Source organism: Sarcophilus harrisii, chromosome 4 (genome assembly GCF_902635505.1).
Source record: "Sarcophilus harrisii chromosome 4, mSarHar1.11, whole genome shotgun sequence".
NCBI classification, from domain to species: Eukaryota; Metazoa; Chordata; class Mammalia; order Dasyuromorphia; family Dasyuridae; genus Sarcophilus; species Sarcophilus harrisii.
In genome coordinates, this window is record NC_045429.1 from 141,462,437 (window position 1) to 141,477,123 (window position 14,687).

At 36.9% G+C, this 14,687-nt stretch overlaps 1 protein-coding gene across 3 annotated transcripts in view; it reads right to left on the minus strand.

The window, feature by feature from the left end:
• AKAP12 (A-kinase anchoring protein 12) overlaps positions 1-14,687 on the minus strand; it is a 116,457-nt gene that overhangs the window by 17,472 nt on the left and 84,298 nt on the right. The window contains exon 1 of one of the 3 annotated variants that reach the window (XM_031937626.1): positions 2,504-2,682. The exons of the other annotated variants lie outside the window; for them this stretch is intronic. Coding sequence (XP_031793486.1) covers positions 2,504-2,525 — 22 coding nt within the window. The 5' untranslated portion in view covers positions 2,526-2,682. Of the gene's footprint in view, positions 1-2,503; positions 2,683-14,687 lie in introns of those variants that run through there. 3 annotated transcript variants of the gene reach the window in all.

Genomic DNA, 14,687 nt, shown 5'->3' on the forward strand with positions numbered 1-14,687 from the left:
ATCTATCTCCCACCCCAAAGGGAGAAAAGATAGAGAAAAAGAACTCATATATGCAAAAAATATTTATTGTAGCAAAGAAGTTGAAAAGACATAGGTGTGAACAGGTACCATTAATATTAATTTCTTCTATTCTTTCATGAATATGCCATATTATCAAAGCTCAAGTCTTATTTTATTGGTTAGTTTGGAAATTTAAGTATGCTTTTTCATTAGGTATGGATGAGATATATTTAGTAAATTAACCTAGGTATTTGAAATTAGTTGTTGGTAACTTGATAAAAGAACAAAAGGAAAACTGCATCATATTAGCACTAACAAGAATTTCTATTACATGAATTAGAACCACAAAAAAGCATCAGTTGTCCAGTTACTTTTAGCAGTAGATAAAGTGGTGAACCCGAGTTAGAAAGATCAGAGTTCAGTCCCAACCTCAAACATTTACTAATTGAGTGGTCTTGAGAAGTCATTCATTTAACTGGTTTGCCTCAGGTTTTTCATCTATTAAACGGGGATAATGCCTACCTCACATGGTTGTCGTGAGCATTAAATGAGATACTGGCAGATAGTAAATGCTGTGTAAGTGTGCCTATTATTTGTAATTTCTTAACCGATTACACTATTTAAGTTCTCTCCCCTCTTCTAAATATTTTCATACATTGCTGCCACTTTAAATATACAAAAAACAATGTTCAATATGTAATTCCAATATGCAAAAACATGATAACTCCTCATTACTTAAAGGAAAAATCTAAGACTGCTCTATTTTGACCACCACTTAACTTTACACCCTTCCTTTTTCATTACCCTCCTACCTTGCTCTACCAAAGTTGTCTCATGATGTTCCCAACCAAAGCATCATTTCTGCTTTCCCCAAAACCTTTCCTCTTCTTTCCACTTTGAAATGCCTCCTCTAATTCTTCTCCAGGTCCTTATCTTTGCTGCAATATTAGTCCAAGATGATTCCTAGTCCTCATTCACACTAAACATAAAATGAACATCTAGAACTATGACATTACAGGATTATACATTTCAAAGCAGAAGAGACATAACAAGTCTTTTAGTTTAATCTCCTCCCTTTTTACAGATGAGCTTAAGAGGTCAAACAAGTGTGTAAGTACTGACTCCAAATCCAGTTCTCTCTTCCACCGATCACTTGACTTCCAATTTAATTTTTCATATTTTCATGATTCGGGTAAGATCAGGTCTCTAGGTTCCCCCTACTTGCACATTCCAAGGTGGGGAAATACCCTGGAGAACCCTAAAATCAGAAAACCTAGATTCAAGTTCCATCTCTGCATCCACTATCACACCCAAGCTGAGGCTGGGAAGTGGCTAAAGTTCTCCGTCTGGAGTTCCAATTCAGTTTCAAGCACTGACTAGCCGTGTTACCCTGACTGCGTCATTTAACCTTGTAAAATAGGGATAATATCACCTACCTGCTGTGAGGACCAAATGAGAGAATAACTGCAAAATGTTTACCAAAGTGTCTGGTACAGAGTAAGCTCTAGATAAACATCTTAGGTTGTTGTGGAAGGATCAAGAGAGGTAATAATTGCAAAGCAATGTAAGCAACTATGAGCTCCACATAAATGTTGTTGTTGTTGTAAAGCACACAGCACATTGCCTGGAATATCATAATTATTTGTTTCCTTTCTTCCCAAATCCCTATGTTCCAAAACCCACTGAGCATCAAAAACAACAACTCCTTTTTCCTTACAGGGAGGTGGTAACCATCCTCATTGTTGTCTGTATTGATCACATCATCAGCAATGCATTAAAGATCAACTAGTACACAGGAGAATAAAAAAACAATTTCACAACACAGCCACATTAAGTATTTTTAGAGTGAAGATCCACTAATTAGACACTAATAATAGGAAACACCTCCTCCCTCGCCGCCCCTCCCACCCCGCATCCCTGAGGATGCTCACCCCGATGTCCTTGAACTTGCACTTTAACACCACTTGAGTCTCTGCGGGCCTCCCCCCCCCCCTTCCCCACTCTCCCTCCCTGGGGAAATGCAGGGGCGAGTCAGCCTTGTGGCCTCATCCCCTCAACAGGCCGGAAGAAGCCGACCACCTTCCCTGGGCACCCTCCGAACCCGGCTCAGGCAGGCCCGCAGGCCGCAAGCCAGGCACCAGGCCCAGCCACGGTAGCAACAGAAGGTCTAGGCCTAGCCTGGCTCTCCGGGCCTTTCCCAACAGTTTGTGGCCCCAGGGCCTTCGTGGGGTCACAGGGGACAGCCCCCCCCCCGAACCCCCCTGCTGCCTCCTCAAGCCGGCCCCTGGTTAAGCCTCGACAGCGAGCCCGGCCGTGCTTCCCCCCCAGTTTGCTCACCACCCCCACCATGCCCCACCCACCCCCTCCAGGATCCTCCATCTCGCAAGCCCGAGACCTCCCCCAAAGCTTGGTCAAGCCGGGTCATTTCGGCCAAACAGGAATGCCCAGAGTCCCCAAGTCCTGCCCCAGAGAATGTAGGCAGTTAAGTCCCCTTTCCACTCACAGCAGTTGCTCCACCACGGCATCGTGCAGTTAAGCCCGCCAGGTTCTGCCCGGGCTGAGACCCTATGGGAGCCCCGGAGGATCAAATGGGAAGCTCTCCCCAATGTGCTGCACCACTAGATGGGGACTTCCTCAGTACTCCTTCCCTCCTTCCTCCTCCCCCCCTCCCCTCCTCTCCCTCCCCCTGTGTGTGTTTAAGCCTTCTGCGTTCCCCCCTCCCCCCGCCAATAGAAGCCTCTTAAAGATATCTATGGCAGGGCAGGTGAGAACTAATGATGTATGGGTCCCAGTGTGCCTTGGTCCATGCAGATACATGGGGGTAGGTGTCTAAAGAAAAGGGGGTTAGGGTCAGTGGGTGTGAAAAGGAGAGGGGGAGAGGTGTGGGTGTGTAAAGGAGAGAGGGAGGAGCGTAGTGTGTAAATAAAGGGGGAGGAGCATGGTATGTAAAAGAGGGGCGTGGTGTGTAAAGAGGGAAGGGTGTAGTGTGTAGAGGAAAGGGGCGTGGTGTGTAGAGGGAGGGGCGTGGCGTGTAAAGAAGAGGGAGGGGGCATGGTGTGTAAAGGGGGAGAGGGGTGTGGTGTATAGAGGGAGGGGCGTGGTGTATAGAGGGAGGGCGTGGTGTGTAAATAAAGGAGGAGGAGCGTGGTATGTAAAAGAGAGGGGCGTGGTGTGTAAAGAGGGAGAGGGACATGGCGTGTAAAGGGGGGAGGGATGTCTAAAGAGGGAGGGGCATGGCATGTAAAGGAGGGAATGATGTGTAAAGAGGGAGGGGCGTGGTGTGTGGTGTGAAGAGGTGTGAAGGAGAGTGTGTATCTGTGTGTGTGTGTGTTTAAGCCTTCTTGTGTGAGGGATCCACCCTTTTGGCAGGGATTCTTAACTTGGGGGTAAGGGAAAAAATGTGTGATGGGGCACCTTTGGCAGTACGGGGTTGCCTATGGACCCTTCTCAGGAGAACAAGGTTTTTTTCTTTTTTACTGAGGCAGTTGGGGTTAAGTGACTTGCCCAGGATCACACAGCCAGGAAGTGTTAAGTGTCTGAGGCCAGATTTGAACTTAGGTCCTCCTGACTTCAGGGCTGATGCGCCTCCTAGCTGCCCCTTTTTAAATGAACAAAATAATAAGTTCCAAAGAAATACAATTATTTTGAAATACTTATTAAAAGAAGTGTTAAAGTTGCTTTTTGTTTTTTTAAATACCAGGCTCACAGAACCCAGGTGAAGAACATCTGGTTAGAGGCTATTAATATAGAATCAGCTCCTTGAGGAAGGACTGCTTCATTTTTGTTTTCTAATCTTTGAAGCCCCCAGCACCATGCAAGGCATAAAATAGGCATTTATCTATACTGATGTACTGTATAGGCAGAGAGACTGACCAACTTTTGTCATCTATATTAAGAGTGAGATTCATCTGATTTGTATGTTGGATGAGGTCCAACTCTCAGATTCTGATTCTGGGATTGATTGGAAGAAAGTGAGTACTGAGGAAACAAAGCCACAAGGATGATGGGGGTGAGGGAACTTACAGGATAAAAGCCTGCCTCTTTGTCAGAAAGACCTGGGGTCAAGACTCAGTTCTGGTACTTACTTGCTATTCCACAAACATTCAGTGCCCCAGGCAACTCTCAGGCTATAAATTGTGGAAACAAGTATAACATTTTGTCTCTTGTATATAATTCAATTTTATCATCCAATCAGGATTCTGATAGCTTTTCTCCACTGACCCCCAGGATACTCACTTCTTTCTTTCTGGTTTCCTCCACTCCAGCTCCAGCCCTCAAATTACAGGTCAAACACACTAGCTTCCAAGTGTCTGAGTTCCCATGACCTACTGCACTGCTTCTCAGCAACACAGAGATGACTATAACCCTTAACATCACTCACAAGCAACTGCCACTATGTTCCAGAACTCTGAAATTCCTTTATCAAAGCATAATCTTTTAATCATTCCATCTTTCCCCCTTTGCCTTACAACGCTAATCCTTTCCTCACATCCCTTCAGTTCTTTGCCAGGTCATTACCCCTTTAGGAGGAACATTCAGCAGAATATAGCCTTTCCCCATTTTGGCCTATTCGTGAACAAGTTCAAATCAATAGCATTCTTTATATAGTCCAGTTCCTTGCCAGCTTATCCTGAAATCAAGCATCAAGCCTGAGGCTGTTCTAGGTATACCCCAAATAAGTATAAAGTTTTGCTTCAAGTATAGATTTCACACTATTAAGAGTCAAGTATATTTCTCTCTCATCATGGCTACATACCTCTCACAAACTTTTCCATTTTTATATTTGCCATTTTAGTGATCTGAGTACTTCCTTCGGTAGCTTTCTTTTTATTGGCTGCCTAAAACATTTCTATACCCTAGTCCTTGGGTGATACTTTGGTCACCTCCCACAAATTCACAGAGAATTAATATTACAGCTGATGGTTTTGGAAGATAACAAAAGTACACAATCACAAGGCAAAAGCATCAAAATACATCACACAACAAACATTTATTTTAAGGCCTGGCTCTCTAAACTATTTTGAAATCAAATTCGAACCAAACATTTATTTATAAAATTTCTATATTCTGCAAGATATTGGAAAGGACACAAAAATGAAATTTTAAACTTCTTAATGCTCAAAGAAAGAACTTTGGAGGGCGAAAAGAGAAAGGGATTGATTTCCCCACTACACAAATAAAATTTTACAGCATAATCTGAGAGAAGATCATAAAATGTTTACTTTCTTCACAGTATTTTGGATGATCTTTTTTCCCCTATGGATGGAAAGAAATTTCTTTCCTTCTTTTCCATTTAGTTTTCACATAGCTAATATCCCTAAATATCCAAAAAGGTCAAAGGATAATTGATTTTTTCTGACAAGAATTTATTTTTAATTTGCAAAATCTGAAAGTTAATCTGCCTCCCCCATGGTTTTCTTCAAATCAATGAAGACATGCTTAAGAATTATAAACTGCTCTGGAACTAATTTCATTCATAAGAATTTGGATAAGTAGCAAAAGAGATAAAAATTGAAGGAGAAAGAATATGGGTATGACTTAAGCACAATTTGCTAAATGAAATGAAATGAATATATATATATAGTACTTTGCAAACTTGAAGTGCTATAACAATGTAAGCTATACATATACTGGATTAGTTGTGAAAAGTTAAAGGTAGTTTCCTGTTATTTACTGTATAAATTTTATATTTATTATTGTTATTGTAAAATGTTATATATCCATTTAAGCCAAATCCTCTCCCCATTCAAATATTTGCTTTCTTTCCCCACAGTCTCAAATAGTTCTTTTCTTCTTACATTCATAGTCACACAAAAGCATTATGTATCTATCTTTAACACTAAAGAGACTTCAAGTCTTCCCCAGTCCCTCAAGAAAGTTCTCCTGGACTCAACTAAGCAGTAGGGAATACTATTATCCTCCTTAAGGGAAAATGCTTCTCCCTCCAAAAAAAAAAAAAAAAAAAAAAAAGCCAATATCCCCATAATTTTGCAGTAACATACAGTGGGTACTTAGTAAATATTTGCTAATTTAGTGTTCTTTTTTTAACCTTGTTCCACTGAACAGAGGCAGAGGGGAATAGAGATGGGATCAAAAGGCAATTTTGCCAAAGGGAGAAAAGAAAGATATATTCAAACTTTTATATCTACATGAAAATTGCCAAAGGCCAAAATAAGGAAAAATGTGTGATAGAAATTAACACAGAATTGCAACAATCATTTTTAAAGTTTTTTTTTTTTCTTTTTAAACTCTACAGAGAAAATAAAAATAAACTATACAGACCAGGACATGCCTAAAATTATTTGTCACTCTTTATAAAGCCATAAAGTGCTCTGTCATGAAAAATCTTTTGAATCCACACTAGCAAAAGAAAATGTCCTTAATGCCAAATATTATCATTCACAACTTTTTTCCAAAGGAAAAGACACTAAATCTCATACTAATCTGAACATGTAACAGGATAAAAGCTAGAATAAAGTAGCAATGGACAACAATTGGCCATCTGATACATGTGTCCATCTTAAGTGTTAGAATATGCCCCGTGGCAAAATATATACCTTTTCAAACTATTTCAATATCTATAATACAATACAGTACCTGACCTTGCCAGCAAACTCAGTGAATTCAAATTTCCACTGAAGATTAAATTCCTCTTAAAAAAAAAAAGTTGCCTAACAAATTACATTATCACTAAGGGTTTTTTTAAAAATAAGTATTTCAACTAATAATTTCACATACATTTTGAAGGAATACATTTAAGCAGCTAATCACTTTTCATCGACAATGAATGGGGAAGATTCCATGAATAGTTTCTTCAGCTGGTGGGGCAAAAGGATTCAGTAATAATCACTGGAATGGGACTTAGGAAATCTGAATCTTAGTTGTGCAAAGTTGACCAAATTTCTGGACCTCATCTGTAAAATGAGGAGATTAGGCTGCACAATCTCTAAAGGTCTCACTTTTTGACCTTTCTCAAATCACCACAAATCTCAACTCTGTAGAGCTTGGATTAAGTGCATACCTCATGGCCTTCAACATTTTAATTAACATACAGATCAACACATGAAACATATACACACAATACATAGTTCTCCTCCTCAAAAACTTTGTATAATTTTGAATTTAAATTCTCGTTTAGTATAAAATGGGCAAAATTCTTAAAGCCTTAAACTGCCAGTATACTTAATTTTTTATGACCAGAGGTTACATATCCATAGATTACATAGCTGTAAAATTCCCAGCTGTTTTAATGGGAAAAGGTGTCAATTTGCTAAGCTTATCTTTTAATCTCAACTTTAAAATCAAAATAAAATGATTTAAAGGTAAAATATAAAAAAATTATGTTTTATAACTTAAAAATGTGATCTTTGTAATTTAACAATATTATTCACTATCAATATTATAATTATTATTTTAATGTATTAAGTATTCAGGATTTAATGTATTAAGAATTCCAAATCCAACTACCAATTTAAAATAATTTAATAACTTGGCTTATATCTCCAACTATAATTAATATATTAGTATCATATTAATAATACTATATAATACTAATACTAGTATATAATCATACTAATAGTTGAGTTTTCCTCCAATAAAAACCCAGTTTCTTAGTGTGCAGTTCTAACCAAATGAATACTTTAAGACAGCAGATGGCAGTGTCATACTATTTTGATATCTCTAAATCAGAATAACTGCAGCAGGGTTATATATCTTAATGGTAGTGTCAATTTGGAAAATTGCCTATAAACCAAATCTCGTATATTGCCACCTATTCTTCCATTGCTTTCTGCTTGACAGGGCAGTTAAGGGGAGAGGAAAGGGAGCCCACTGCCAAGGTTAACCATCTAGAACATGAAGAGGGGGGAAAAGCACTGGGATTTGGAGTCAAAGGACCTGGCTCCCCATCTCTGTGACAATTAAACCATACTACCACATGTTAAGCAATTAAGTTTTTATGCCCTCTGGGCCTCAATTTGCTTATCCATAAAATAGACTTCCAAATCTAAATTATTCTATAATACCGAAATCCCTCCTTTTCCCCAAAACAGTTTTAATTCAGAGAATTCCAGTCTATCCTACTACTTATACAGGATAGAAACACGGGATCAAATTTAGACAACAATATTTCTTAAATAGCATCTTGCCCATTTAGAAATTTTACTTCAGGCCCTGTGACAAATAGTGAGCTTGAAGGAGCTCTTCAATTCAAATAGGCATGGTATACTGTAAACATATATTCAAGGTACCATTATAGATACTCAATATACAGAACAAAATATAGTACCTACCCTGAAAGCTTATATTCTATTGGGGGAGGGGGTAAAAATACAGTTACGGCACACACAAAATCCTGGGTAAAATGAGGGAGACTATACTACCAAATTAGGGGAAGACAGAGATGAAGAAGGCTCAATAAAGTCCAGTTCTAATAGTCCAATTCTGTAAGAATTTTTGAGAAATAAAGAAGATCAAACATACTGTAAAATATTTTATTTTGGTCGTGCTGAGTTTTATCATGCCTGTGGGACTTTCAAAAGAGGATGACCAATAAACAATTCACTCTATAGGAATTAAATTCCTGAGATAAGTTAGGATTGAATAGATTTGAGAATAAACTCCTTTGGAATAGAACAAAATATATAGGAGTAACTAAGGGGGATGATGCCATGAAGATGGGATAAATTACAACCAAAGGAGAATAAGACGATAGTGGCTCTTATAGTGGCATGGAACCCAAAAAATTAAGAACGACCTGCAGGTCATTGGATCTTATTAATAACACATTCTCATATCACCTTAGGGAAAGATGTTTTAGCAGTTTAATGGAGAGGCCCCAAAATCTAAGTGTTAAGGTCCTGAAAACTGAAGGGGTAGGAAGGTTGTGGGGACCATAAAAATAAAGGACTATTACTTTTGGTACCAAAAGGACTATTCCTTTTTGGTAAGGAAAGGAAAGAACTACATTTCGAAGGAATAGCAGTCAACTGGATTGACTCTAGTTTTCTAAGAATAGGTTTAATCTGAACATATATATTTGTAGGTAGCAGGAAAAGTCCTTTGACTAAAGGTCCAAATATTCTGCTTTGAAAAAAATGGCTATGGGAGTAACCACTAAAAAGCAAGACTACCAATAAGCTAGAACACTATTAAAGACAAGGTAAATGAAAATATTTAGCAAACAAATAAGTGTTTTCAAAAAGACTCATGAGATATGTAAAATAAGTGAGAGATGAATGTTATCAGGTTGAGAAGGTAAGTCCTGAGCTGGTGCCAGAATCTTCACGGTTGTTTGAATAGGCAGACAAAAGGGAGCTTTCAAAATAAGGAGAATAACATGGAACAAATTAAATGTATTTGAGGAGGCTAAAATACCCTTGTTAAAGCAGAAGATTCATTTTGGAAAAGAAATAAAGGAAACAGTGATGGCAGATTATGGAGTTACTTTACCATCCAGTTAAAGAATGCTACTCTACTATAAGCAATGATTCTCCACTTGAGAATTTTAGCACAGGAGTTAAATGATGATAATGGTATTTTGAAAAGATTAATTTGAAGATTAAGGCAGGGAAAAATTCAAGGTGATTCCAAATATTCAACTTTGTAACTAGAAAATGGTGATATATGGAGACTGAGAAATTGGGAGTGAAAGCTTTAAGACAAGAGATAGAAAAACTTATGTAAAGTTTAATAGAAATATCCTCAAAGAAATATGTTAATAAGTCATTGGAGATAGGGAATGCAAATCAAGTGAGAAACATTAAATATATTAGGACATATTAGCATAAAGGTAAAATTCTGAGTGTGTTCAGACTAGTATTTCCCCCAATATAAATTCTTTCCTCCCATCCAGAATGTGGAGAGTCTTTACCTAAAAAAATAAAAGTCATATCAATCTACCTCCATCATGCCAACAGCTGTCCCTGGAACCTGACTGGCCTCAACTTCCCAGAGCATAAAAAGTACTAGACACATGGAGTTAAATCTCAGCCTTGATGGGTGTCTAAAACCAGTGTCCTTATTGCATGTCCTCGCTGTGTTAGGGCAAAATATACCTTCTCTTATAAAGAGTGCCTCATGTCATTCCAACAACAAATCTGTACTAAGACGCCTCCAATAGTCAAAAAGGGTCAGGTACTTGAGGGAATGAGTAGAAAAAAGCATTGTCAATGACTGGGTTTTAGGATTGCATACTATGATTGGCTGAGAAAATCAAGAGGATTCACCTCACTATTTTGTTGTGGTTGAGTCACTTTTTAGTTGTGTCCAACTCTTCATGACCACATTTGGCTTTTTCTTGGCAAAGATACAGGAGTGGTTTGTCACTTCCTTCTCCAACTCATTTTACAGATCAGGAAACTGAGGCAAACACAGTTAAGAGACTATATCTGAGCTCGGAAGTCAGGCTCAGGCTTCTATCTACATGTCAGCCCTTTATTAGCTGTAGCAGCATTTAAACAGAGTTCTATTCCCCACTTCACTAAATATAAAGGGACCTTTTACAGTTCAAATGTATCTAGAAGCCAATAATTTAGAAGCCTGGGGGCCAATAAAATGGGGATTAATGTGTAGTCATATGCACGGGCTTTGTTCCTGCTTTTTCACTTTTCTTTCATTTTTAATTTGCCTGATATTAGAATTAGGGAATGGCCGTGTGATTTCATTACTATAGTAAAGCCCTCCTTACATCTTTTGGGTTTAGAAAATTACTTAGAAGGACAGCTAGGTGATGTAGTAGATAGGGCACCAACCCTGAAGTCAGGAAGAGACTTGAGTTCAAATCTGGCCTCAGACACAATACTTCCTAGTTGTGTGATCCTAGGGAAGTCACTTAACCCCAGTTGCCTCAGGGGGAAAAAATTGCTTAGAGTACTGAGAAAGCTAAATATCTTGTCAAAGGTCAAATAATATGTGTTAAAAAAAAAAAAATAGCTAGATTCTCTGATCCAAGGTTAGTTCTCTAAGTCACACTAGCCTTATTAAACTAAGTTATTACCAGGGCTGCAGCCCTCCTTTGGAAATGAACACTCCCAATGTAGCAGTCTATCAAATATTTCAACATGAATATAAATTCACTTTCCACCAGCAGCAAAAGCTAAAAGATTTGTACCTGCTTGAGAAATAAAAGTTAATAGCATTATACTTAACATTTTTCTATTTTTTTTTTCCACAAATGATATTTTTACTTGGAATAAAATATTTCTGCCTTTTCTAGATCCAGAAAAGAAAGATACACATGAAAGAATATAAGTTGATTAGGATATAGATAAAATGGCCTCTGTTGATTTAGTTTGCTGAAGACAACATCTTCAGATATTAAGTCTATTGAATCTATCTAGTACCTATGCCATTACATGTCATTCATTATTTATAACATCATAACAAGTAGTAGGGATACTGCCTGCATACTTACTAAGCAATCCGGACATCCTTCTGGCTTCCTGGAAAGTATATACCAATCAATAACAATGACCAATTGCAACAGCAACATTTGAGAGGAAATGACAATGACAAATTTGTTATTTGGTAACAACATAGCTCCACCATAAACTTCCCCTTTATCTTTATCTAGACAATCATGTCCTTAAAATGTGAATTATGGAACAGAAAGGAAAATGCCTCCTTCCACTACTTCCATTTTCTTAGGATAAGATATATTTCTTTGGATTTCTGGATGCCTTCATTCATTACGCTTCCTTTTTTCCCATATGAACGAAGGTTTCCAGTATTAGATCTTAGTTCTTCTATTTTCCTAGGTATCCCATTTATTAACTTAACTCCTTTGACATTTATTTTTAAGGGATTAACGGTATGGGGGAAGGGGAGAAGGAAATGCCATAAAATGAGAAACATTTTTAAAGTTTAAGGAATTCTGAAAACGTGTTATATTGATGTAATGATAAGGTCTATTTAGTAGAAAATCAAATGACTTTAAAAGACACAAATGCTATGTCCTTTAATAATAATAGGCAGCATTTCTATTCCATTTTAAGGTTAGCAAAGCACTATACAAACATTATCTCATTTGATCCTCAAAACAATTCTAGGAAGTATTATTATCCCCTTTTACATATGAAGAAACTAAAGTAGATACCAGATTTGCCCAGGGAAACATAGCTGGCCTGAGGCTAGATATCAGCTCTATCCATTGCATCCAAGAAACCTGAACTTCAAAAAATTAATTATTTTATGGATATATACATAAGGAGCTTAATTAAAATATGCCCAATTATTTTTCCATTAGTTCTCTACAAGAGGTAGAGGTATGACAGGTTACAATATTCCTAACTTGATAAAACTGACACAACAGAAAGCTAAAAAGAAAGGGACTATTGAAGGTCAAATGCCACTATTTATATTTGAAAACACACACACACACGTACGTACACACACACACACATACACACACACACACACACACCTATTTTTAACATCTTTTAACTGCATTTTTGAAGCAGTATTGTAATTCAAAGAAAAAAAAAAAGGAGGCCCGGGGGGGGGGGGGGGGGGGGGGGAGGTCTGATACTCCATGTTCTCAATATTTATTAACAGCATGACCTCTAAGAGCATTTCAGTTCTCAATTTAAGATTTTGTACCTTTGAGTTGTTACCCACTAGTCCTCAGAATTAAGCCAGAAAAAATAGTCTCAGTTAAAAAATTCTATGGTTCTTAATTTACAATGCACTACTATTTCCCATTTTCCCCATTTCACTCACTATCTGTCTCTTGGGTAATTCCAAATATCTAAATTATTTTTCACATCTGCCAAGGAGCCCTAAAAACTGAAATATACGACTGCTGAGATAATACCTCATTCTGAACTTCCACTGGGAATTCACTGACAATCTTCTGAAACATGATTAAAATGAAATGAATGTAAAGGTAAATCTTTACCACAAAAAGGCTCTACCCAAACACCTGGTGACTATTAATGGCATAAGCTATTGTTTTCAGTCAGTATTTTTTCCAACTCACAATTTCATTTCATAAACAGATAGACAAAGAGATGATAATAGAATATTTTATTTCATTTGAAAATTTCTCAGAAACATATAGGATTCCATATGAGGTAGGTTTAATGGTTGGAGTTGAAGTGGTCTGATTTTATCCAAATATAATGTTAAAAGTAATGTGAGGAGTCAACATTATTTTAAAATTAGTGAAATATGTGTAATAATTTTTTATTATGGGGGAAAGAAGGCTTACTATTGACACATCCATTATTTGGAAAGATTAAGATCCATTTCCTTGATTTGACCTTTTGATAAGTAAAGGCTAAACTAACTTTCTGATGATCCAGGATGGGCTGTAATAGCTTGTCCTGTAATAGTTAAATCTAAAGCACTTCATGGGCTTGCAGTCAACCATGTCGACATCTGGAGCTGGTTGACTATTTCCCCAAAGATTTGTAACACAGCTCTGGAATTTTTCCAAGAATTCTCCACATTCTAAATCTATCCGTTATGTCCTACACACCCAACTCCCCATGTTCCAAAACCTAGTGACCATAAAAAAAACTCCATTTTTTAAACCTCAAAGGAAAGTAGTAATCATCTCCAACATATCTGGGTTTTGTTGCATGTCATATTCTTCTGCTTAATGATCCTTTAATAAGTCCCGCCTATTAGCAATGTATTGAGGCTGAAACTCCCATCAATTTAGGTTTCCCCAAACTAATATTTGCAAGCAAACAAAAAAATAATTCCATAAAGATGGCATGTTAAATGTTTTAAGATGAATATCTCCAAGTGATTTTTGCAGAACAAATCATATCTTAATTAGATTCTGGAAGGGGAACCAAAGATAACTAATAGACAATTAAAATTTATCTTGGTTATTAGTTCATTTTCACTACTAAAACTTCTTAAAGTGATCTAGACATTATAGATTAAACACCTGAAGTTTTTTTTTTTCCCTTGACATTCTACAAATTGATATCCCCCCTAGCATATGCTTTAGGTCAGAGAGCCTCAACCTGGTATCCATGAAATTATTTATTTAAAAATTTAAAAATTAACTATAGTTATTCAAGTACAAACTATAATTAGTTTCCTATATAGTATATATTTCATTTTATGCATATAAGTTCATCCACAACCTTCATCAGTCTCCCAAAAGGATCCATGACCCAAAAAGAAAAAAATTAAGAATTCCTGCTTTGAGGATTTCATAAATTAGAACATGACAATTAGTTCTTTTACCTTTTAATGTATTTGAAGTGCCATTTTTGAATATGATACTGTTTATATACAAAGACCCAAGATGACTCTCTCTTCAAAAGAGCTTACATTTTACTGAGGGGAAAAAACACACGTTTAAGGTAACTTGGAAAGAGAACAACAACAGTTAACTGCAGGTAAGTGGAGTGAGAGTCAGAAAAGATTTTTAGGGAATGAATAACACCAATTTTGGAAGAAAAGGAATGGGAAATATTTAAATATATATACTCACATAATATGTATATATACATGTAAATAGATGCATATATACACACACAAGATATATATATATATACACACACACACACACCATACTATACATAGTTACTGTATATACTTAAATATATATAGTAACTATACATAAACATATGTTTAATGTTCCCTGATGATTCACAACTTAAATGCATTTATCTCTGCCTTCACATTTTGTCTATCCATCAATAAAATCATCAACTATGTGATCATTG